The 22,254-nt window shown below is 40.2% G+C and overlaps 1 protein-coding gene across 4 annotated transcripts in view; it reads right to left on the bottom strand.

The window, feature by feature from the left end:
• LOC129118645 (sodium channel protein type 5 subunit alpha-like) overlaps positions 1-22,254 on the bottom strand; it is a 218,246-nt gene that overhangs the window by 154,878 nt on the left and 41,114 nt on the right. For 3 of the 4 annotated variants that reach the window (XM_077188117.1, XM_077188218.1, XM_077188254.1), the window contains exons 2-6: positions 21,878-22,196; positions 20,129-20,246; positions 14,781-14,871; positions 11,123-11,251; positions 6,215-6,306 (exon numbers count right to left, since the gene is read on the bottom strand). In XM_077188117.1, the coding sequence (XP_077044232.1) occupies positions 6,215-6,306; positions 11,123-11,251; positions 14,781-14,871; positions 20,129-20,246; positions 21,878-22,144 (697 nt within the window). In that variant the 5' untranslated portion in view covers positions 22,145-22,196. Of the gene's footprint in view, positions 1-6,214; positions 6,307-6,440; positions 6,533-11,122; positions 11,252-14,780; positions 14,872-20,128; positions 20,247-21,877; positions 22,197-22,254 lie in introns of all 4 variants that reach the window. The other variant, XM_077188165.1, reaches the window with a different exon arrangement.

The raw sequence follows: 22,254 nt of genomic DNA, 5'->3' as shown, positions 1-22,254 counted from the left end.
GGCTGCCTGTTTTTATGCCAAAATAAAATAAAACCTCTTCTGCTAATCTAGCCTTGAGTAAATTTTTTATCTGAACAGGAACTAATTTTAGATGTAGCACAATTCTGAAAGGACTTCTGGCTTGTCACCCTTGCCCAGCATTTTAAGACCTTTAAGACAGCCAGGTCTTACACAAGTAGTGAGGTGAGGAAAAAATTTGCAAATAAACTAGAATTCTAAATTTTTTAAATCTAATATTCTGAAATATTTTCAGTGATTCTTTTCAGTGGTTGTCCTTTGAATGCACAGATGTTGCTTTACTGTAGTTGGTTAAACTTGGGAAATCCAAATGCAAAGTGAGTCTTAAGGTCTTAAGGAAAAATAACTACAAATTATTTTACTGCCATACTCCCTGTGAAATCCCTGAAGAATATTTATTTGTTTGTGATACAAATACAAACTTGGAGTCTGTATTTGTACCATCTAAGTGCACTAATTATTCTTACTCATATGGGCAAGGACAATAGGAGTCCTAACATGAATAGGGATAATATTAGAGAAAAACCCTACAAAATTCTAGCCACCAATAAAGACACTCTGTTTTCAAAATCAGGCCTCAGTATTGCCAATTTCAAGGTCATTTCATGAAACATGTTTTTCCCAGATTACCTACTGGAGTTTTAAATAGAATAGCAATTCTATAATCTTTGTTTTACAAGTTCATTCCTTGCAGGTATCAAATAATTTCTTTATGAGAGGGTTTTCTGCTTTACTTCCTTTTTAACTTTTTGTTTTGTTTTGTTTTCATAGCTTACAAGCTTCTGAACAATTTAAGAAGATGATTCTTTACTAATACAATTTCTGTAATTAAAGACCATTTAAAAATAACTTGTACTCTGCCTCCTGGACCTTTGTTAAAACTTTCCAGGAAAACCATTTGGAGAGTGTTATACTTACAGCTGAACTGTTTTTTTCTCACCCTTTAAAACCAAAATTTTCTCAGAAAATTAAGCGGCATCCATCAAAGTGGTTGACACAACTAAGTGCCAAGGCTAAGGAAAAGATTTAATTCATTGCTCATTTAAACTATCTGTGCCTCTAAAACAGAAGGGCTGAGGGGAATTAAGGACACTCAGGACTTCTTGCAGGTGCTCTGCATTTCTCTGAATCAATCCCATGTTTTGTAAAAGCAATGCTAGATGTATTCAAATTTAGAGCACGGTTAAATCTTCTGGAGAAATAATCCTTCTTTGAAATAGTGCCAATGAGAGCACAGCAATATAGCTTAATAGAAGATATTATTTATGGGGCATTAAAGGCATTTACTTAATTCTTGCAAGTCAAACATCAAACCAGGCAGCATGCAGGAAAAAACCTGAGGATCTGATCCAAAGCTGAGTAACATCTACAGCTGTTAATAACAATGGGTCTATAGATTACTCCCTGTGGAGTAAATCAATAGCAGGCTTTTTCTGAATCACTGACTTCTTTCCACACCTCTGGGCCAAATCCTGCTTGCATGACATGAAAAAAACCACGAGATCCAAAATCAGTGGAATGAGGGCTGTGTAGGCAGCCTGACATCTGCAGAGAGCAAAAAGAATTTGGCCCAAATGTTCCTGTTAAGGCAGGTAGAAATTATCACATTCAGAGGTTAATCAAATAATCATTTTTCAAATGCAAATCAGAAACCATAGAAAATGCAAGCAACACCAAACAATGAGAAATGGCAGGATCCCAAAACACCATCCATTCCTTATGTGAGATGTGAGGAAGTATTAGCATAATTCAGTATGACATCCATACCAGATGTTGGCAATCACCTACAGAACATCAGACACGTTCGTGCACAGTCTGGAAACAAGCAGGAAGGAGAAGAAAAATAAAAAACCACAAAAAAAAAAAAAAAAAAAAAAAAAAAGTGTGACTTGCAGCAGGGTTGTCCTCATCGAGCCCATTATACACCTGTGTCCTGTAAATGCATGAGTCACAGGCATGTAGGGAGAGAAGGGCTCACCCTTGTTGAGTGTATTTTGTCATTACTTACTGAGACATGGGGCAGCAAAGAGCTTATCAATGTGTTGGCAAACTTGAATTGGTGTCAGCATTCCTGCAGGTGCAGGGTGGCTTAGCGTGAAGTGACTGACAGGCCAGTCTCCAAGGAAAACACAAATATGCCATGTGTTTCTCACCTCTGGGGTAGTTACTTCTTGAGTTAAGTGATTTGCCCACCAAAAGGGTGACATTTATCTCCCTGCAGCAGGATTTCAGTGCAGTGAACGGGGGGTCAGTCTCCTCCACACAGTCTTAATTCTTGTTCTCCGAGCTCTGTTCTGGCTATCACAGAGGCACTGGATAACATTCACAGCACTATTTATAGCCTTTAGTCTCACACTAACTTAAATGGGAGCTGGATCAGGCCCCAAAGTGCCTTGGCCCAATTTTCTATGAGGTCACCTTTCCCCGGTACCCTGTCGTTTCGTGTGCGATGTCCGTGGTGTACACGCCTGCTCCAGAAAGAGCAGGGGAGCTTCTCTGGATACAGCTGCACACAGGCAGTTTTCAAAATCCTGGGGATGATGATGAGGATTACGATGATGATGATGATGATGGCCTGCTTTTTGTGGCCTTTTGATGGAGCGGGTGTACCTCAGGGTTTATATTATCTCAATTAGTACTTATCAAAAACATCAGTGATTTCCATGAGGGTCAAGTATGATTCAAGACCCTCTGTTGTTGTTCCTACTGAGCTCATTGGGATTTGGATGCTCTGGTAATGGGATGCTAATGGGAGACAAATGAGTGGCTTCAGTGGGTTGTTCTGCTGCTGACCATGGTTCCTATCTGGCTAGAAAAACAAATGAATCCAGTTGCCATGGGAACACACAAGATGCCAATTAGTAAATCAAATCACTGAGAGTTAAAGGTTTTAAAATGCTCCCATAGAGAAAATGTTACCTATTTCTATGCACCCGAACCTGTACAAAGCTTGTTTTCCTCTCAATATCATGGGCAACTGGAAAACAGGAAGAAATGGGTGTGCTCAGTGCAGAAAAAGGGAAATTGTGGGGTTCCATGGAGGTCTTCTGGCACGTTAAGGGCTGCCACAGGAGATCAGGCACTGACCTGATGCCTTACACAGCTCCAGGGAAAAAAAGAGAGATCTGATGAAGCAAAAGAGGGAGAGGCTGCGTTCAGAGACAGGACCTGCAGGTCCATGGACATTTGGAGCAGTAGATATTGGCACTGTGGCACTCAAACTGAGCCCCAGCTCTCCAGTGAGAGGGAAGCTGGCTGGGAGATGCCAACATTTGTGTTGTTGGGTCTGGATCTGAACCATCCACCTGGGACAAATCTTCTAATAACAAAAACAATGAGTCACTGGAACAGTTCCTGGACTTCTTAGGAAGACCCTGGGACCTCCAGCTTTGAAGGGCTTCTCAAAGAGGTCAGGCAATAAATACCATGCCGTGCTTGAGCTGTGCTAAATGCAGCCTGAGGCCAGGGGAATGGACTCTGAATTTGGGAGATCTTTTTCAGCCCTGAGAGCCCGTGTCCCTCTAAAGATCCCGGTGCCTGCTTGAGCACTTAGAGCCAGACATTAAAGGTAGGTGAGATTTTTAAAAGCACTAATTGTCAGCTTTACTGACTCCCTCTGGAGTCGATAGAGAAACTCATTGATTCCAAGTGAAGCAGAATGCCTTTGAAAAGCAGCCTCTAAGTGCTTTGCTGGACAGAAGCCTCACACCACTGAGGACTTGGCCCCTGGCTTTCTGTAAACAATTTCACTGAGCACGAGGAGTCCGAGCATGTTTGTGCAAATAGAAGTACCTGATGGAAAAGTGATCAATTTTATTGAGGGAAAGCTCAGATATTTCCAAAGGAAAATACAGCTTGGTGTTTTTCACCTCAGACGTGAAAGAGGAAGCAAAAATAACAACCACCTTCTCCTCTCTATGGCAATTAACCCCAAAAATCTCATGAAAGATGATAATGCTCATCATCTTTTCATTTTTAAGTCTGCTGGGGGAAAATATTTCACCTCAGCATAAGCCTATGTTATCATTAAAAACTCAGACTGATCTCCAGAGAAACCACAGCATCATGTCCAATATATCTTTTAAAATATATATGCCTAACTGTAACATGAACTGACTCCTCTGAAATTATCTGCTAATATTTAAAAAAAAACCCACCTTGTCTGTTTTTCACTGTCAGCTATGGCAATTTGTAGCTCTCCACATTTGTAATTTAATACTCAGGGCACTGGTAATCTTGATGATAAAATCAAAGGCCAGATATTCTATTAGCATGTTACGTGCAGTTATGTCACCAAATAATTCAGGAACTTGTACATAAAAATGCAGTTATCAAAAAAACTAATCAAATATTCAGTCAGAATGAAAAAAGAGAATGTGACTTATTATGCATTACTTTAATAAATAACACTCCTTTTTTTTTTTCCTATTAACTAACAAATGGAACAACTCAGTTTTTAATACCACTGAAGGGTTTTGGTGTATTTGAGTCTGGATATTTTGAATCTCAGCACTCAATTTTTTCCGCGCTAAGTCATGTCTTATCATTTGATGTAAAACAAGCTTCAGCTCCTCCTCTGATATAGGGCAGCAGAAAATTGTTGTATATGTAACTCAGAAAAATGGACATGCTCTGCTCTGAAGAGGCTCAAGCCTGAGACAAGATCTAAGGTGAAAGGTGTCCCCTGGAGATGGATGTCCCTCCAAGTTAAGTCTTCAAATTGCTATCAGAGGAATCTAGGAAACAAACTCTGCCTTTCTCTCTGAATAGCCACTGTCATCTCACAGGATCTGCAAAGTGATGCTCAGCTCTGTTTCCACAGGAAAATAAAATCCTTTCTCAATGGAAATCCTGTTAGAGAAAACTTAAAAATCCCCACAAATCTCTGCTAATCAATTGTTCTTTAAAACTTAAAGACAAAAATTAAGACAGGTACCTGTTTCAAGGGCCTAATGAATCTCTTTAAATTCTGTATTTGGACACACACTTCCAATGAAAACTACCTTGCTTTCCCAGTAATTTCCCTGATTTCCATTACTGTGGTATTGGAATGAGGAACCAAACTCTAGACCCAGATATGTATTTTTTCTTAACACTTCCATTCCTGAATTCCCATTTCTAGCTTATACTCCAGGTGGTGATGAGTTTTAATACATATTCTTGCAAGTTTACTACACATAGATTTTTTAGATTGATACTATAGTGTATAATAGAGTGGGTGGAAAAGCCTTTCTAACCTTAAAGATCTGTGAGTGAGAATCTGAGCAGTTCTCTCAATGTTTTGAATATTTTTAACATGTAATTGCCAACATCTGTTCAGGATTATCACAGAAAGGATCTACCATGCATGGTTTTTGCTATCTTCTCTACCTTGTCATGCAGGTTGGAGATGTTAAACACTGAGGCTGAATGAGACCTGTCCATAGATAATGCTCAGCAAGAAAGTTTTGTTGCATGGTTAGTCCTCAGTGGACTCAACTCTGCATAAATTACTTAATAATATTTTTGTTTTAATAATAACAGATTATATAAAGATCTTCTTTCATACCAGATGTGTAGTAAAACTGATTTTTCTTCTTTCTTTAAGGGGGTGAAGAGGGAAGAAATCATATCCTTGAAAATTTGAGAAAATGTGAGTGGAGGAAATGCTGAACCTACCTAAATAAACACTGAAATGTTTTCCAATCTCTTCAAGGCCCAAAATTTCAGCAGTGTTTCTATCACATGCAAATGGATAAACACCATGACAAATTAGGCTATCTGTGCCTGCAGTCTTGAAACCTCAGCTCATAGCACAGATTTAGATTCCTCTATCGCTCTTAAACATGAATATGCATTTTGAGGTCATTAACCTTCCATTTCTAAAAATCAATATACGAAGGTTTTAAAAGATTTTCATTGCCATCTTCACAGGGTTCACAGATGAGCACTTTATGTATGTGATTCACGAGCCACTGTTCTTACTGCAGCACTTGTGAGCTCTCCCGTTTTGGAGGCACTCTCATTCCTTCTGCCCACAAAAACCGTTTTGGAAAAACATGTAAGAAAAGGTGTATTCTATTGACAGGTCACATTCCCTACATTCCTCCATTTCCTGATCAGTATCTATGGTTAAGTCTTTGGTAATTACGGTGTTTACTACTGGAAATGGCATGTAGGCTTTAACTGCAGCCCGAGTGTTTAACCTGATTTTCACCTGAAATGACTGAGATTGTTTTCAGCGCCCGCAGCACTCTGAACGTTCGTAAGGCTGAGACATTGCCCAGGTCCACAAATTCAGTTATGTATCTGTAACAAGGGAAAGTCACACACAGACAATGACAAAACACCAGCCAAAAAAACAACAATCAAAGGGACAAAGAGAGACAGAGAAAGAATCACTTGTAGCTGAGAGCCAAAACGTAAGGATCAGGGCGTCTTACCTGGGATTACTGAAATAGTTTTTAAAGCTCTCAATACCCTGAAAGTCCGAAGAGGTGAAACACTGCCTACATTCACAAATTCTCCTACATACCTGTAGAATTAAGTCACAGTTATTTGGAATTATACAATAGAGTATGAGACTTGTCTGAATGTAGAAAGCATTCATACACAGTGGGAGCGAACGCAGCCAAATGAGAGGTGCATCCACTTTTCAGGCTGCTCTTTGATGTCATTTGCCCCAGGTTTTTATTAGTGCACATCATTTCAAATGCCACTTGAACTATTAAACTTTTTTATTAGGCATCCATCCTTTAAAACTACTGGGTGAACTCTGTTATTGTGCTGTTCAGCCATAAATACTTTAAAGATTTTACCATCATGTAGTTGAACAAAAAAATAAAATTCTTTACATTATTGGAAATATTAAGAGTTATTTTGCTGCTTCAAATACTCAAGCAATTTTCACATAATAGCTTCTGAAAACTACATATAGGACAACATAGCAAAATAGTTCAAACATTTCGACTGGGTTATTTAGTTTAAGATGCTGTAGTTCTGTGGTAAAGCAAATTTTGGTTTCAAGAGATGCTTTAAATTGTATTTTGTTTTATATTTCAATTTCATGCCCTTTAACTGTGGGAAGATGGAGTCTAAATGAATATATCTGCCATCCTACTAAAAGTTCTTTATTATTAAAATACCAGTCCCAGCTGTTCCCTGCCATGCCTCTCTTGGTCATCCTGGAGACTCATCACATCCGAGCCAAATGCTCCCAGGAGGGAGCATTCCAGTCATGGAATGAGCTTCATTTAATCAGTGTTGCACAAAATTATTTCCTCCCAGTCAGTATGCAGAAAAACCATAGTTACCACTCTATCTTCAGAACAAAAGAGATCTTGGACCCTTGAATTTCACTTCTAAAATTCTACCCAATTTCATTCAACTGCCCTACTTCTTTGGGGCCTTTGTTTCTAAATGTTAACCAGGTGAGAAAAAACTCACCTGGTTATTTCAAAAAGCCTGCTCAAGTGGCCTTTGTCCAAAGGCCCCTGGGGAGGACAAAGCATCCTCTCCATATCTACTAATCCAGATTATAGCCTGGAAGAACAACATTGCTTCTCTTCATAATCTCACAGGGGAGCCTGGGCAATGATTTACCTGTTTCCCCCCCAGCTTTACCCTGTGCTTCTCTCCCAAACTCTTCTTCAGCATGAAAGGTGGAGGAAAAAATAATCTGGGGAGAAGTTCTAGGATGGAAAAATGCTTTTGCTGACCAGAGATTTGTAAAAACACATTATAAATAGGTGAACAAGCATATGAAGCAGATAATACTGCTGCTTGTAATAGTCAATTAGGATTTATTTTGGTCTTTTGGTTTGATTAAAATGCTGCTGACCAGTTCTTCTGTACCAGGGAGTGAGAAGTAGCTGGAATTCCTGTGCTGAATTTTCCCATTAGCCAGGGAATTGCTTATTGTCTTTAAGATCTTGACAGGGCACTTCCCAACCCAGAGCTACAGCTGCCTCTCCCTCATCTGTCCTGGAAAGAGGAACTCACTAGTCTGGAGAGAGGGATCTAAACAAGGGCAGTTTCAGCATTTCCTTTGAACCCATCCCTGACCCCAGAGAGGGTCACAAGCCATGGCTGTGTCTGCTGGCACAGGGCAGGAGAAAAGCCCTGGAGACCTGCAGCATGTCTTATTCTCAAGTGTGCTATTTAAAACAGCTCTCTGTGGCCCAATCTGTGCTGTTTCTGCCCAAAAGAGAAGACAAGAAGCTATTTTGCAACAACTCTAAAGCAAATAATTCTTAGTTCTCCCCACTGCAGCACCCATCAGTGAAATAATTGTATTTTCTGTTAGCTCAAAGCCCTTCGTCCATCTGAATCTCATAGCCCCTTATCAGGCTCCTCCATTTTGAATTCCCAGCCCATCTTTGTTTGCAGATACAGAAATACCTCTGGCAGCACACAGGCTACAAGCAAAGACAACACCAGAGCTACCTGTGTGATCCATCTTACTTTAAATTACTTGCAAATTGGATTTGTATGAAGGCTAAATCGTATCAGAATAGATTCCATTATCCAAGTCTCTGTACTATCTGCTGCTTGCATACTTGGGAAGGAGGTTTCATTGTACATATGAAGATCATATTGCAGCCACTTTTAACTCTCTCACTGCTGCCCATGGGCTCAAGGAAACACTTTTCCATTTCTTTTTTAATTCCAGAATTCCATTTATTTTTCCGTTTTTCAAAGCTTGGTATAATATGTCTTAAAGTGAGAAACAATAGGAATGGATTCTGGTTCTGAAGAGATAGTTTGGTATTAAGAAAATAGTTTGATATTAAGAAGTTTGACAGTTCACAGTTGTAGGTCCCCCTGTTTTAGGGATGTTCTAACTAAGATGTGAAATATCATTTGGAAAGAAAATCAAAAGGTGGTTAGGAGAGAAAGCACAGAATGCCAAGCCTCTCATAAGAAAAGGATTTAAGGATTTTTTATGATCCTTGGGCTGGAGCACTGAGTGGCCGTTCAAGCCTAGAATTAGAAAACAAAAAAAAGGGGTAAACCCACAACCTGTGGGCACCAAATCATGGTTCCTACCAAGAGGGAGTGAATAATTCCCCTGTGGGTTACTGTCCACCTCAAGGTCTGTGCAAACCTTCTCACCTTTCCTGCTCCCTACATCCCAAACATCCAGAGATGATGTAGAGACAATTTAAGGGGTACTCAGACTGTGTCCCCCACTGACTGTTCAGACCTGAATTTCAGTCTGAGATGCCCCCAGAGCTGAGGGAGATGCCTCAACCTCTGCCCAAGCTGACAAGATGAGGAGGAGCAGATTCATAATCAAAGCTGGAAGCTGTGGCTCCTCTTGTCCTTTTCTCTGCTCTTTTCTACCCTACTGTCAGAAACCTCCTTTCTTCTAGAAAAGTGAGAATCCATGCACAGGAATTCTCCACGTTGTGCTGAATTCTGAGACCCACAAATAAACTCACATCCTAACTCACAAACAGATGCATGATTATACCCTGCTTTTACCACCTGCCTGATGGACACGAGACAGGAGAGCAGGATGGTGACTCTGTGGTGTTGTCCAGCCACTAAAAGTTGCAGAAGAATTGCACTTAGCAATGCTTGAGGAAAAGTTTAGCTGCAAAAAATACTACACTGTGTGCAGACCTCCAAAAGATTCTCCCCATCTGCACTGATTTGTTTTTTTAAAGGCTTATCATAGTGGCCAGATGTCAGTTCAGCCAAATCCATAGGAATGCAGCAACAGATACCAGGACCTGGCCTAGGGCTGGCTTAGATCCAGAGCCTACTGAAATAACCGGGAGTGCTCCTGAGGAAGTTTTTTTAAACTCAGGTTTTACACACCTTCATGCTGTTCTGCTGCTAAGAACCACAGAATTATAAAATATCTCAAGCTATGGGAAGGGACCTATAAGGATCAAGAGGGCTGCTCCTCACAGGACTACCTAAAACTAAACCATATTACCAAGAGCATCATCCGGAGTCTCCTTGAACACTGGTCTTGATCCTTGTGCCCTGATAGAGTTGTGCTTTCAACTTCAGTGTCCCTCACTGGTGTTTTAGCTAACTTTGGTTGAATATTCTTTCCTGATTTTGGTTCCATTCAAATTTCACAGCCCCTGGAGTTCAGCTCAGATGTTGGTGTTAACACACTTGAATCTCGCTTAATGCTGTGAATTATGGGGGTTAAAGACAGCAGCAAGAACTAACCTAAACCCAGAATTGAATACAGGTATCATTACGCAGAAAAAAATAAAACAGGGAGATCAGATCAGATCCTTCTGTGTTTAGGAAGTGGAGCCTTTCAGGCATCTCTACCACCTTTCACTTCAAGATGTCACTCATTCTTTGCACAATTCTCTCTTTTGTGACTAAGAAGAAATCTGGATTTCTCTCGTAGCTGGAGTACTGACAGTGTCAGACCTCTGCCTTTGGCTAGAGCTTGGGCTGACCCTGAGTCCCCTGTGAGTGCTGGCTGACTGCTTCTCTACCCCTGTGTATTTTTAGCTGTCTGGATGTTACAAATCCATCACCTTCTTCACAGCACCAGAACCCCACATGTCCTTAATGAACTCTAACAATCTAGGCAGAAGCATACAGCTGAAGGGAATATAATGGTGGGGGCCAAATTTCTATTTCCAAGATATATAACAAGTTTCAGAGGACTACAAATTAATTCTCTGTAGTAAAATAGTAATTACTTTCCAGGTGAAAAAGGTTTTGAAAACAGGGACATGAAAACAGCTCTGATGATATGATGGATAGATAGAGTATAAATAGGGATTTAAATACGTGGGTATTCACTCACACTGACAACACTTTCTATTCAGGGGTCTGGAGCTTCCCAAAACTACATTAGATAGGCAGATATTATTACAGATATTTTACAAACAGCTCTCTCTGTGGAGCACAGAGGGAGTAAATAATTTCTCCAAAATTGTGTAGTGAATTCAGAGAACAGAACTGAGAGTTCCTCTGACTTCTTCCTCTGAAACCACTCAGGATAAAAATCCTCCTCCCTAATACACTTCAGCCTTTTCTCATTTTCAGTAAAATTTGACTGAAAGAAAAAAAACATCCAGACAACCATTTAAAAAGTTCTATTGCATATAACTCTCGAAAAATATAAAGGAGTGCTACTTACGCCATAACGATAACACTGAAATCCAGCCAGTTCCATGGATCCCGAAGGAAGGTGAATTCTGTCATGCAAAATCCTCTTGCCAATATTTTTATCAATGACTCAAAAGTGTAAATGCCAGTGAAAGTGTACCTGGGGAACAGAGTGGCCGAAGAAGAAAGAGAATTAGCAAGCAGCAGACAGCTGAAACTGCAGGGGCACCACTCTGGGGTTGCTCGTGTGAGTCACAGCTGCAGCACTGGGCTGTGCATGAACAGCCTTGTGTGTGGACCAAGGAACAGGTAAGGAGCAGCAAAACACTCAGGACAGTCTCAGAATGGAGATAATTTCCAGCACAGGGTGTCCCTTGATGAATCTTCACTCATTAAGTCAAGCATGGACACCACCCTGCTAAGCTGGGCTGTGGGACTTCTGAACCTCTGCCATCTCCAGTGGACCAAGAGTGGATTAGGGATTCATGGAATGGTTTGGGTGGGAAGAGAGCTTAAAAATCACCTCCTTCCAACCCCCTTGCCATGAGCAGGAAACCTTCCACTAGACCAGGCTGATCAGAGACTCATCCAACCTGGTCTTGAGCACTCCCAGGGATGGGAAGTCCACAACCTCTCTGGGCAGCATTATGCCACACTCCTTGCTTTTCCAGTCGGAAGGAGGGTGGTTGCTCCCTTCATACCTCTCATCTCTTCCTGCCCAAGACATTTTGGAGATTAAAAAAATGCCACCACTTGTTTTTATCAGCGAGAAAGGGTAATTCTCCTTCAACTTCCCTTGTGTTTCACTGTCCCTGGTAAATCGCACCAGCCCTGAGAATTAAACAACAAAATGCCCTCTCCAGAAAGAATTGAAAAACTCCCATCTGACTACTGTATGTAATAATTTTTACCTGCCTGACAGTAAAGGAGACACAAGGCTAGTTTTTCCCCCTCTGGTAAATTAAGTTATTACCAACAGCCTCTTGACTGTGACGATCTGGGCTAGAACATAGATCTTACCTTTCATAATAAAGATGACACTTGTAATAAAATTTAGCCAAATCTCTGTGGAGGACAGTAATGCCTCTGATTTACAGCTCTCAGATCTGGACTCACCCAGGGTTCTACTTGCCATCAGAGACAGAGTTCAGGGCATAAAACAGCTCTTTTTTAATGTTGCTGCCTGAGACACCTAGCCCAATGGACTGGGTATTCTAGGCCATATCTTAACAAAAGAAATAAATGTTTAGTGTCTACCATGGGCATTCCCTACCCCTTTTCTCCTAATGAAGATGCAGATGATACCAAAGCCTATTAAAAAACCTCAAACACCTCAAATCCACTAAAACACAAATCTCATAAGTCATGATGTGAAGGGCTGTCACTGGAAGCACTGGCTTGTGTTTTCTGTTCAGTGCCTAAACATCCGTTGGTGCCATCACACATTAAAAATATTTGTAACAGTTCAGACTCCTGTTTGGTAGAAAAAAGGTGTGAGCAATGGAAGGTGGCAATATAAGGAAGAACATTATGTATAAAATATATTTAGCTGTATTACACTGAACTGCAACTGGTCAAATACACAGTTATCATGCCCTCCTGCCATTGTGTTACACTGTTGTACTACTCACATGTTATAAAATCTCAGTGTGTTTCATCTTAAAATGGGGATTAGCCTGACAGTTTGGGTGCAGCAGTGGGCATTAAATGTGTCTCACAGCTCCTCTTTGACCATATACCTGAGCATTATCTTGTACCCAATTTTTTCCCAGCTCCTATTTAGCTTTGCTCTGGTATTTCGAATATAGGTCACCCATGTGACAGTCTCTTTAAGCATGTGTATTTAGTAATACACACAGAAAACACATGCAAAGAACTAAAAAAAAAATACTTAACAGTACATAAGCTCATTAAAATGATAAAGCACTTGTATTTATTCAGCATGTCAGATGGGTTTAATTGATTGTATAATCATCATCTAATTCTAAATGGATCGGGGAAAGTCCTCCAGCAACTGAACAGCTTCTTTAACAATAAAAGTCAGGGTTCTTAAAAAAAATTTTAGTGGGGGAAAGTTGAATTGATTCCTTCTTTTTTTCAAAATGGTAAGAAAAATGCTTTAATGGAAGATCTAGGACAAATATTTGCACAAGGTTATTCTTCTATCCCCTGTGAGTCTCTGAAACAGCAGAACAAAATGGATTAAATGTATCTTCTCCAAATCCAATATTAATCAATTTGAATTACAGTTCATTGGGTTATTTTGCTCCTTCAAAGTACTTGACTTTGATTTCATTCCATGCACTTGAGGAGGAAAAGCTGAGAGATATGAAGGGACACAGGAGAAGAGGAAACATGGAAGGATTCACTCCATGCTGCATGAGCCCATCTGCATTTCTGTTCTATGTTTTCTGCATGCTCTGCTTGATGCACTGATAAAATCATCCAAATTCTCCTGCTTGCAGAAGGCACAATATTATCATTTATGGTATTTCCCTCCAGAATATTTGAATTTCCAGCTGTACACCAGCTGGCCAAATTTTGATGAGATCATCACGTGGATGAGGTGTCTGTGATTCAGCAAAAAACATCATGGCAATGGTTGTGAAAGTTTTCAATAGGAGAAGGACAACATCAGGGGAAAGGACAGCACAGACATACTTGAGGGTACCACACTATACATGAAACATCCTGGGATTAGGATGTTATTGTGATGGGATGAAATATTTGGTTCAGTGCTGCCTATAATTAGTAATTTATGGCCTAGAAGATGTGCCCTGCATGATTTTATGGAACCTAAATAAGGGCATTTTACTGTATTTTCTTACAGCCCTGAGTAGACCAACCACCAGGCTATGAAGCAGCAGATGGCATTTATCATATGTCAGTCAAAAATAAAAAGTGTGTTCTGATTGGTTCAATGAGCCAAAATAATTGTTTAATGCACTGTAGGTTGATTAGCTTGTGCATCTGGTATCTGTTTCTAAAAGGAATATTTTTAAGCAACTTAAAGAAATGAAATGGGTTTTCATTTCACTGAGGTCCCTTAACCTCTTTAAAAAATTAATTTTAAAACCCACAACAACAAAAAATAACCCCCTTCAAGCAGCACCTTTGCTATTTTCCCTGAAGGCTTGTCAAGCAAAAAAGACAGGAATTCTCATAGAGGTATTCCCAGATAATTTGATGCTCATAAAGTAATCCTGCCAATGATTACAGGGGAACACTTCTCATGCTGTGCTCAGTGCAGAAGGAACTTTTGCTTTCATTAAGTTTCAGATCAAGGATAGAACTAAGTCAGTTCAGGAACTATTCTCTGAAATAATTAAACTTAAGCTCCATCAGCCTATTGTGATGTGTCCAACCATCAAATCTGTTGCATGGGAACTGTGGAAGGCTGACAAGTTTCACACAGGGCTGTCCTCGATATGTGATTTCATCCAGATGTGGCATAAAAGGTGCCTTTGGCAATAAGAATGAGATTCGTGGACTAAAAATGTTTACTTTGCTTACTAAGGGAGTTTTCACAGGCTAAAACAACTACCTGGAAAAACATTTTGTGAGGGCACACACCACAGTCAGTACTGCTGGAAAGAAATTAGACAATAGCAAACAAGAGTCAAACAAGAACACAACAAAAGGAAGAGGAAGGCTGAGGTGGGGATGGGGCAGCTGTAAAGGATACTTACTCAACATATTTATTCCATGACGGAGTCTCTGATTGTGCCATGAACACACAGTTAGTTAAAATAGTGCACATAATAAACATACTGAACAATGTAAAGAGGCAAATTAAGGAAAACAATGCATTTGATACAAGAATTCATAAATTTCTGTCTTTTCACACAAGATGTGACAGCTCAATCACAATTTGCAAGTTGCTTCAAGAACTATAAGCATTTGTTTGCAAGTGCATTGGGAGACAAATAATTATATCAACATAGAAAAATGAGGGAACCTTCCCTGCTTTTTTTTTCTTTTCCTATATCTTTTAAACATACTTTTTAGAGTAAACAAATGTACTGACTCTGCAGTCCTTTGAAAGTACAATACCCCAAATTTACAGCTGTGTTGGTCAGATGACAATGTGCATAGGTGCACAACTTTGTATGAAAAGAGGGATTAGTCTCATTTAAGTATCCACAGAAAAACCTGTGTCTGCAAATTCTCACTTCATTTTTTATCCTGAAACATTTCTCAGGCAGTAGGGGAAAGTTACAAATCTGGTCTTTCTAATCTCTTTAATGGGCTTGAGGTCTCACTTTCAGTATAAAGTTTCACCAAAAGCAAGTATGAGTTTCAGAGCATTAATTTTAAGGCTTGGTCTGCAAACCTGCTGGGCAAATAGGCAGCCTTGGTCTGCAGGGCTCTCTCCTCTGCTGAGGGACCAGATTCCCTATTTGGAGGCTAAAACAAACCTCCCAAGTGCACAGTTCACACACTTTGCTGCTAAGCTGAAACCATAAACATAAAAAGCACCCTAAATCAAATTCCTGAAATTGAAAACATAATTCACTGGATGGCTCTACTAAAAGCACATGCCACTTTCTGTAAAAAAATTACAAAATATGATGGGATTCTCCTGCATCAATAACTGGTCTCATGCAACCAGGAAAATCTAACTACAGAAGATAAGGCAAAGGAAAACAGCCTGCAACCCAGTCAACAGGCAGGGACCCTTCCCTGGGAATATAAGTAAAACACAAAAATAAATTTCTTTTGCCTTTTTTTGAAAGGATTTTTTAAAAAAAAAAGTTTGGTTTGATTTGGTTTGGGTTGTTTTTTTTCATCTCTGTAGTTGATTCTGTTTGTGTTATTTTTTGTTTGAGAATAGTGATTGAAGGATTTAGTTTCAAACCTATGTCCTGAAATGTTTGCATTAAATTTATCCTCTTGCAGAGCCAAAATCTCTGCTGAATACAGAGTGGAATGTTTTCCAATGGGCCACATAAGCAACTGCAAGGTAAAATTGGTAGTAACCAACCTGAGGATTCCCCAGGGCCACCACAGAAGGCAGTAATTGAACTCACAGGGACTGCTCATCTCACAAACATCTTCCACTTCTGGGCCAACACCTCCTACAGAAGGACTGGCAAGGATGTCTGATACCCACTCACATTTGCTCACATCAGCTTCAGATATATTTCTGTAAGTTTTGTCATTCTTGTTAACATATTTATTAAGTTCCAGCTAGCCTAGAAAACACTGGATTACTTTTTCAACTCCAGTGAAATGCTATGGATGAAGCACAGGAAAGCAGAGTGCTATCTTCAGACCATGTCAAACAAATAGCATATTTCAATTCCAAGAAAATAAACTCCTCTATTGGAATTTAGGGTAACTAGTTTAATCTCTGTTTCCTTGTGATACAAACTGAATCTAACAGCTTTCCCAAATGCTCTCTTACAGGCAGGTGTCATCATCTCCTTATACAAGCACCAAAGAGAACAAACCAGAGAACACAGGTTGAGAACCTAAGGGTCAGCTCTGGGACAAGAAACACACTACAGATTCAATCTGGGTTTCATCATCAAGCTGAAAACTACAAAGAACATGAAAGAATGAAACATTTCAGCTGGTTATGCACCAAAATTAGTGGTCTGTGTTAAATTAGAAAGAGAAAACAGAAATCCCCACAGAATGGAAATTAGCATTCCTACCTGAAATCGAATGCAATTGTTTGCATTAGAAAAAGTCCATGATGATGATCTACTCAGAAAGGACAAAGCAAAGAAGATAAAACTGAGATAAGCTGTATTAGCAGCATTGTCTATTCTCTATCTTAGAACTGCTATTAAATCAAATTTTCCAAAGCCTACAAACTAAATATACTAAGCTACTCATCAGGATCCTTTCTGCAATAAATCAAACCTATTATTTCCAATTTGAGGTTACAGAATAGTCTTTGCACAAACCGATTCTAAAAGTTATAAATTTTATCTCCTAGCACAAAGATACTGAGTCAAACGCAGCACACTTCTATTCTAGACTTCATTATGATGGATAATTGTTAATTAGCAGACTGAATACTAGAGGCTCTTTAGGTGATCATTGCCAAATTACATATAATATGTGCAAGCAAAGGTTAGTCCCAATGAAGAGAATGCATAATTGGTGCTTCACAAGATCTCATTTTGCCTTATGGAAAGTGTGTAAAATAGGATGGGAGGAAAGCTGCAAGCAGAAAATATGGACAAAGATTGGAAATTCGGTAAAAAGATTATTTTTCTTTTTCTGATGCGCCACAATCTATAATTCTAGCACCAACGTAGGTCATTTTTACCAAACTTCCAGCCTGGATCAGTGGTAAAGTGAGAAAAACTAGCTATAAAACCTAGAAAAACTAGCAATTAGAATTGCTACAGATTTTATACAGGCTAGCAAACTGCTTGGAGAAACTAAGGACACCACAAAATGATCCTTGGCTTGCAGGCAAGGAGAGGAGTCTTTTAAACATGAGGCATCAAGGAAATGTTACCAGTAATTTAATCTCATTAAAAGGTGGAGATAGTTAATAAAGGTGTTAATAACAGCTAATAATGATGCAGAAGACAGAAAATGTTCATCCCATTGGGGATAAAATCCTCCATGTCCTCTGGGACAGGAATGGAGCAGGGCCACCTTCTGGGCTGCCATGTGGGCCCTGGACCATCCATGAGGCCTCACAGACCCTGAATAAGAGGAGAAATACCTAGAAGGGGTTTAAAGATACATTATTAGTTGCAACAAACATTACTAAGAGGCTGTGGGAGTTTTTCCCCTTGGAAGGGTGTATTTTTGAAAGACTGTATCTCTCAGTTTTGGCTGGATGAGCAGTGATCACATAGCAATTATCCTGCCAGACATCTCAGAGGAAGAACTCCACATACAGCCACTTAACCAGGAAATGTGACCCCCACAGCTTCTTTATGGGGTGATTTTACTCTGTCCTCTCTATTCTGTTCCACTGTTGGCCTTCATGGTGCACTCAATGGCTGGAAATTGAAATATGGCATCCACTAAAGAAGCTGCTACAGATATTTACGTGACAGGGCAGCATTTGCTAATGCTCCTTTTAGGCTTTTGCCCTGGGGAAAATAAAGATTGCTTGATTACAGTCACGCAAGAGGATAGATCTGGGTCCCAGGTCCATGTCTGGGATATTATCTGCTTCAGTACCTGCGGGTTTGGGCTCCTTTCTGCCTGGGATATTGACTGCCTGCTCGGCCACTTGGCCTTTGTATTTCAGGTTGATACAAAAGGTCTTTATTGACAGAAAACAAATCAGTGCCTAATGCAGAATCTTCGTTGTCTCACTGGGACCGGAGTTTTTGTCTCCTGCCTGTGCCTGCCAAAGATTGGGCTGTTGGTTCTCTCAAAATTATCAACACAGGGTGATAATTTCTGTCTTTCTGGAGCTAAACTCATGTTTGCATTGAGACCTGCCACTCCCAAAATCTTACACTCCTTATCTGACCATATTTCTTTCCTGATAGACATTTCAAATGCTCTCCTGTGTGGTCTTTATCCTCGGAAGTAATGTGATAAGGATTTCTTGATTATTTATCTTCTGTTCAACTGCTACCAAGGGCATGTAGCTCCTGTGCTACACATTCCTGTGACCTCTTGGCTTCACCAAACAATGTAGAAAAAAAGGGAGAAGAAGACAGAACAAACCTCCAAAGCTGGAGGCAACACTCTCAGTTTCTTTCTAAGCAGCTCAATTTTCAGATTCTTACTTTAGCCATACCTGGGCAAATGCATTGACCTTGATTAACTTCAGCAAGGCTGTGCTGAGGTAACTGTGCCTAAAAAACTTGGTTGGGCTCTGGGTATGCAGCAGCATGTGCTGCATTGTGTGCACACATAATCTGATCCACCAGCTCATCTCTCTGCAGAATTCTACAGTGTATTCTTAGTAACCATAATAATATCTTGGCTGATAACACATATTCATTTTTGCATAGAATTATTGCAATCAGAAGCTTCACCTGTTTTTCCTTTTGCTAGAATATCTATAGTGTCACCTTTTTTTTCTCCTCCCTGTATGGAGTGGGAATCTAATTTATTTCCCTATTTGTTTTCCCTGAAATTTAATAATTAACCAATCTTTTTAAGATGTTACCTACTTAGTATTCATTTATTCTCTGTGGTGGACATGAGCATTGCAGATGAGGGACTTCCATCACTAAAACATCACAGAATGATCAGGGCAGCATGTGAAGTCTTTGAATTATCACTGCCTGGTCTCCCATGTGCACCCCAGAGAAAGCAGCCAAGTCATGAAAAAAGGTGTGTTTTTAGTAATGTTCACACAAAGCTGAACATTTGGGTCAGTTTGGCCTTCCAGAGAGATGTGACTATGTCAGAAAATAATGTTTCTGGGGTTGTGTGAAAAAAAACAAGCCAAAACCAACCACTGCAGCCTGTCTTGCATGACTTCAGAACCAGAGCTACAGGAAATCAGGCATTGCCCTTCCATTGGAAAGTCCAGCAGGACAGTCCGTGCCTTTTTTCTTTTTTGGATAACATATCCAAATAAACAAACTAGAACAGAATCAACAGAACAATTTTTGAAATATTCTGTTTCAGGAGAAAAAAAAAATTCTGATCTGAAGCAGTTCAAAATTAAATTGTGTCTGCAGACAGTGTCACAGAGTTTTACCCCTGGGAGGGATTGCTGAAGTGCTTGGTAGCAAAGCTCTCCATCAGTTCAAATTTCCCCTGGTTTCCTTCCTTTCTGAGGTACTACACCCACTTTCCCTTCAGTAAAGATGATCAGTCCCTTCCCATCGTTTAATCCTGAGTAAACCCACCAGACTCTCCAGTGCAGTTCACATTATCTGATGGCAGCAGTATGATACAGGCATTTTTATAGCTCACATAACAATATAAAATGAAACAAACCGAAAATCCAAGTGCATTTCTGCTTGTGCAGGCAAATTCAGCCAGAAGATTTAAAACAGCTTAATGAAATAAAATGGTTTCTGACTTCAATCCATCTGTGTTTAAACCCCATATAAAATACATGAGGAGGAAAATCAACAGAAAGGATATGAATGTACCAAAATTTTAATTGCTGCTCTTCTGATTGGATGGAAAGGACTAAGTATGTACAAGGCAGGAGTGGCACTAAATCGAAAGATTGTCTTCCCTTTGTTCAGTACTATAAATGTCTGGAAAACAAAACAGAAAATGAGAACATTCAGTATTTGCATTTATGCTCAGCTTTTCCAGCCCACAGCCCACTGGGAAATTCCTGCCAGCATCTCATACTTTTCCCCCCTCCCAAGACCCCCAAAATCCTTCTCACTTGGTGAAAAGTTTTGTCCAAGGCCTTCCCTACAGAACTGACTGTCCTGACTGTCCCCCTCCACCATGGGGCTGGGAAGAGAGCAGAATCACCTTCAAAAATAAAAAAATTACCTGGAGACTGAAGTGTGGTGGAAAAAAATATGTTATGTTCTTCTTCCCTGCAGATCTCACTATGTTGTTGATACAGCTTCTCTACTTTGAACACTTTATTGCTCTCAATTTTGTCTCACCAAGCAAAAAGTGGTAGGAGGCACAGTTCCAGACTAGGATCTGACTTTGGCACTGAAGCACTCTCATTGTGCTCAGATGAATATGGCCAGAGAAAAACAATTCTCTGTTATCTTAAACCAAAAACAAAAGTTTATTGGATTCTGACCCAAATTGAAGAGCTCTGAAGATGCCCCACCAGGCATAGAGGAACTAATATCCACTCTGAGACAGAATTGAGACACCCAATATACAAAATCTAAGCAATTCACACACCTTGAGTCTAAAAACTTCATGGCACTAAAATTGCAAATCTATATCCTGTTGCTTATGCCCAGGGATAGCAGGCAAATTAAAAGGTAAATTAATTCTGGCCCTTCCAGGTAAGTAATCTGTTTGTCTTTATCCATTTAACTTTTGTTCTGTAGCTCTAGCACCTGCCTCTACACTGTTTTAATAGAAGTACCATTATGGTCACATTAATTCATTGTTTACAGGAAATAGCATAGCCCAAAATCAGGAACAGCAGTACCTGAAAAAACTGGAAGCTGCCTAAAAAAACAAAGGGCTTCCAAGCTTCATTTTGTCCTCTGTTTTGTGAAATGCTTGGAAAGGGGAATGAACTGTAGTAAGCAACCAGCCCAGCTCTGCTGTCAACAGCCTTTTGACAGAAGCTGTTTGCACTGCTGTGGCTTTGGTCCAGCCTGCACGTGATCCCTCATCAGGTGATGCTCGCTTTGGGACAAAGTTCACCATTCTGCAAAGTGCCAGCACTGCACATGCTGCTCACACCTCCCTCCTGCTCTGCTTTGGTCATCTGAAATGGAGTTTTGCTCCTCCTCAGCAGGAGCAGAGCTGCTGCTCTCCAGGAACGGTTGTGAAGGTGCCTCCTGCTCTTGTGCAGAGTGCTCGCACAAGGCTCAAGTCACCCAGAAGCCCTTAACATTAAGGGGCTTAAGTGATAAACAACAGACCTGTGAAGTCACAGCTCATGCAGAAGGCAAGATAGGGCAGATAAAAACCTCTGACTTAAATTAACTCAGCTACTGCTCTGCTCGTTTCAGATATTGTATATTCATTCTTAGGGTTATCTGGAAACACACAAATTTAAATTATGCTTTTTATCCCTCTTTGCCCTCCTGCTTAGATGTTTTCTGGGAGCCCTGTTCATGCCAACATTTGGATCCTTAATCTGGGAAAGAAGTATTTTTTTACTTTTTGTAGAAAGATAACAAGCAGAGCACCCAAAGCAGAGGTCATGCTTTAGCTTTAGGTTGGTGCTCACCTTACGATCATTGTAGAAAGGGTCGATGTCCTCCAGGGGCTCCCCAATGAGCTCTGGAGAAACAGTCCCATAGATATCAGGCAGCTTCTTGCAAGCTTGCAAGTCAAACTGAGGCTGAGGCTTCTCTTCCTCGCCCAGCTGCTCCCTGTATTCCTGCTTGGCATTCCTGGCGAGCTTCTCTGCAATTCGCTTCTCAATGGCAGCCAAGGACTCGGGCGTGAACCGGTGGAAGCTGTTAGTACCCGGTGGTAACAAGAAGTCAGCCATCTTTTCATCCTGCTCTGTCTTTACTGGTCTTTACTCCTAGTAGTGGAAACAGCTGAAATTAAAAAAAAAAAAAGTTATCAGAAGTTAGCGGTGTGAGGAAAGCAACAAGA

This window comes from Agelaius phoeniceus, chromosome 1 (assembly GCF_051311805.1).
Source record: "Agelaius phoeniceus isolate bAgePho1 chromosome 1, bAgePho1.hap1, whole genome shotgun sequence".
NCBI lineage: Eukaryota > Metazoa > Chordata > Aves > Passeriformes > Icteridae > Agelaius > Agelaius phoeniceus.
This window is presented reverse-complemented; position numbering and strand designations above follow the sequence as displayed.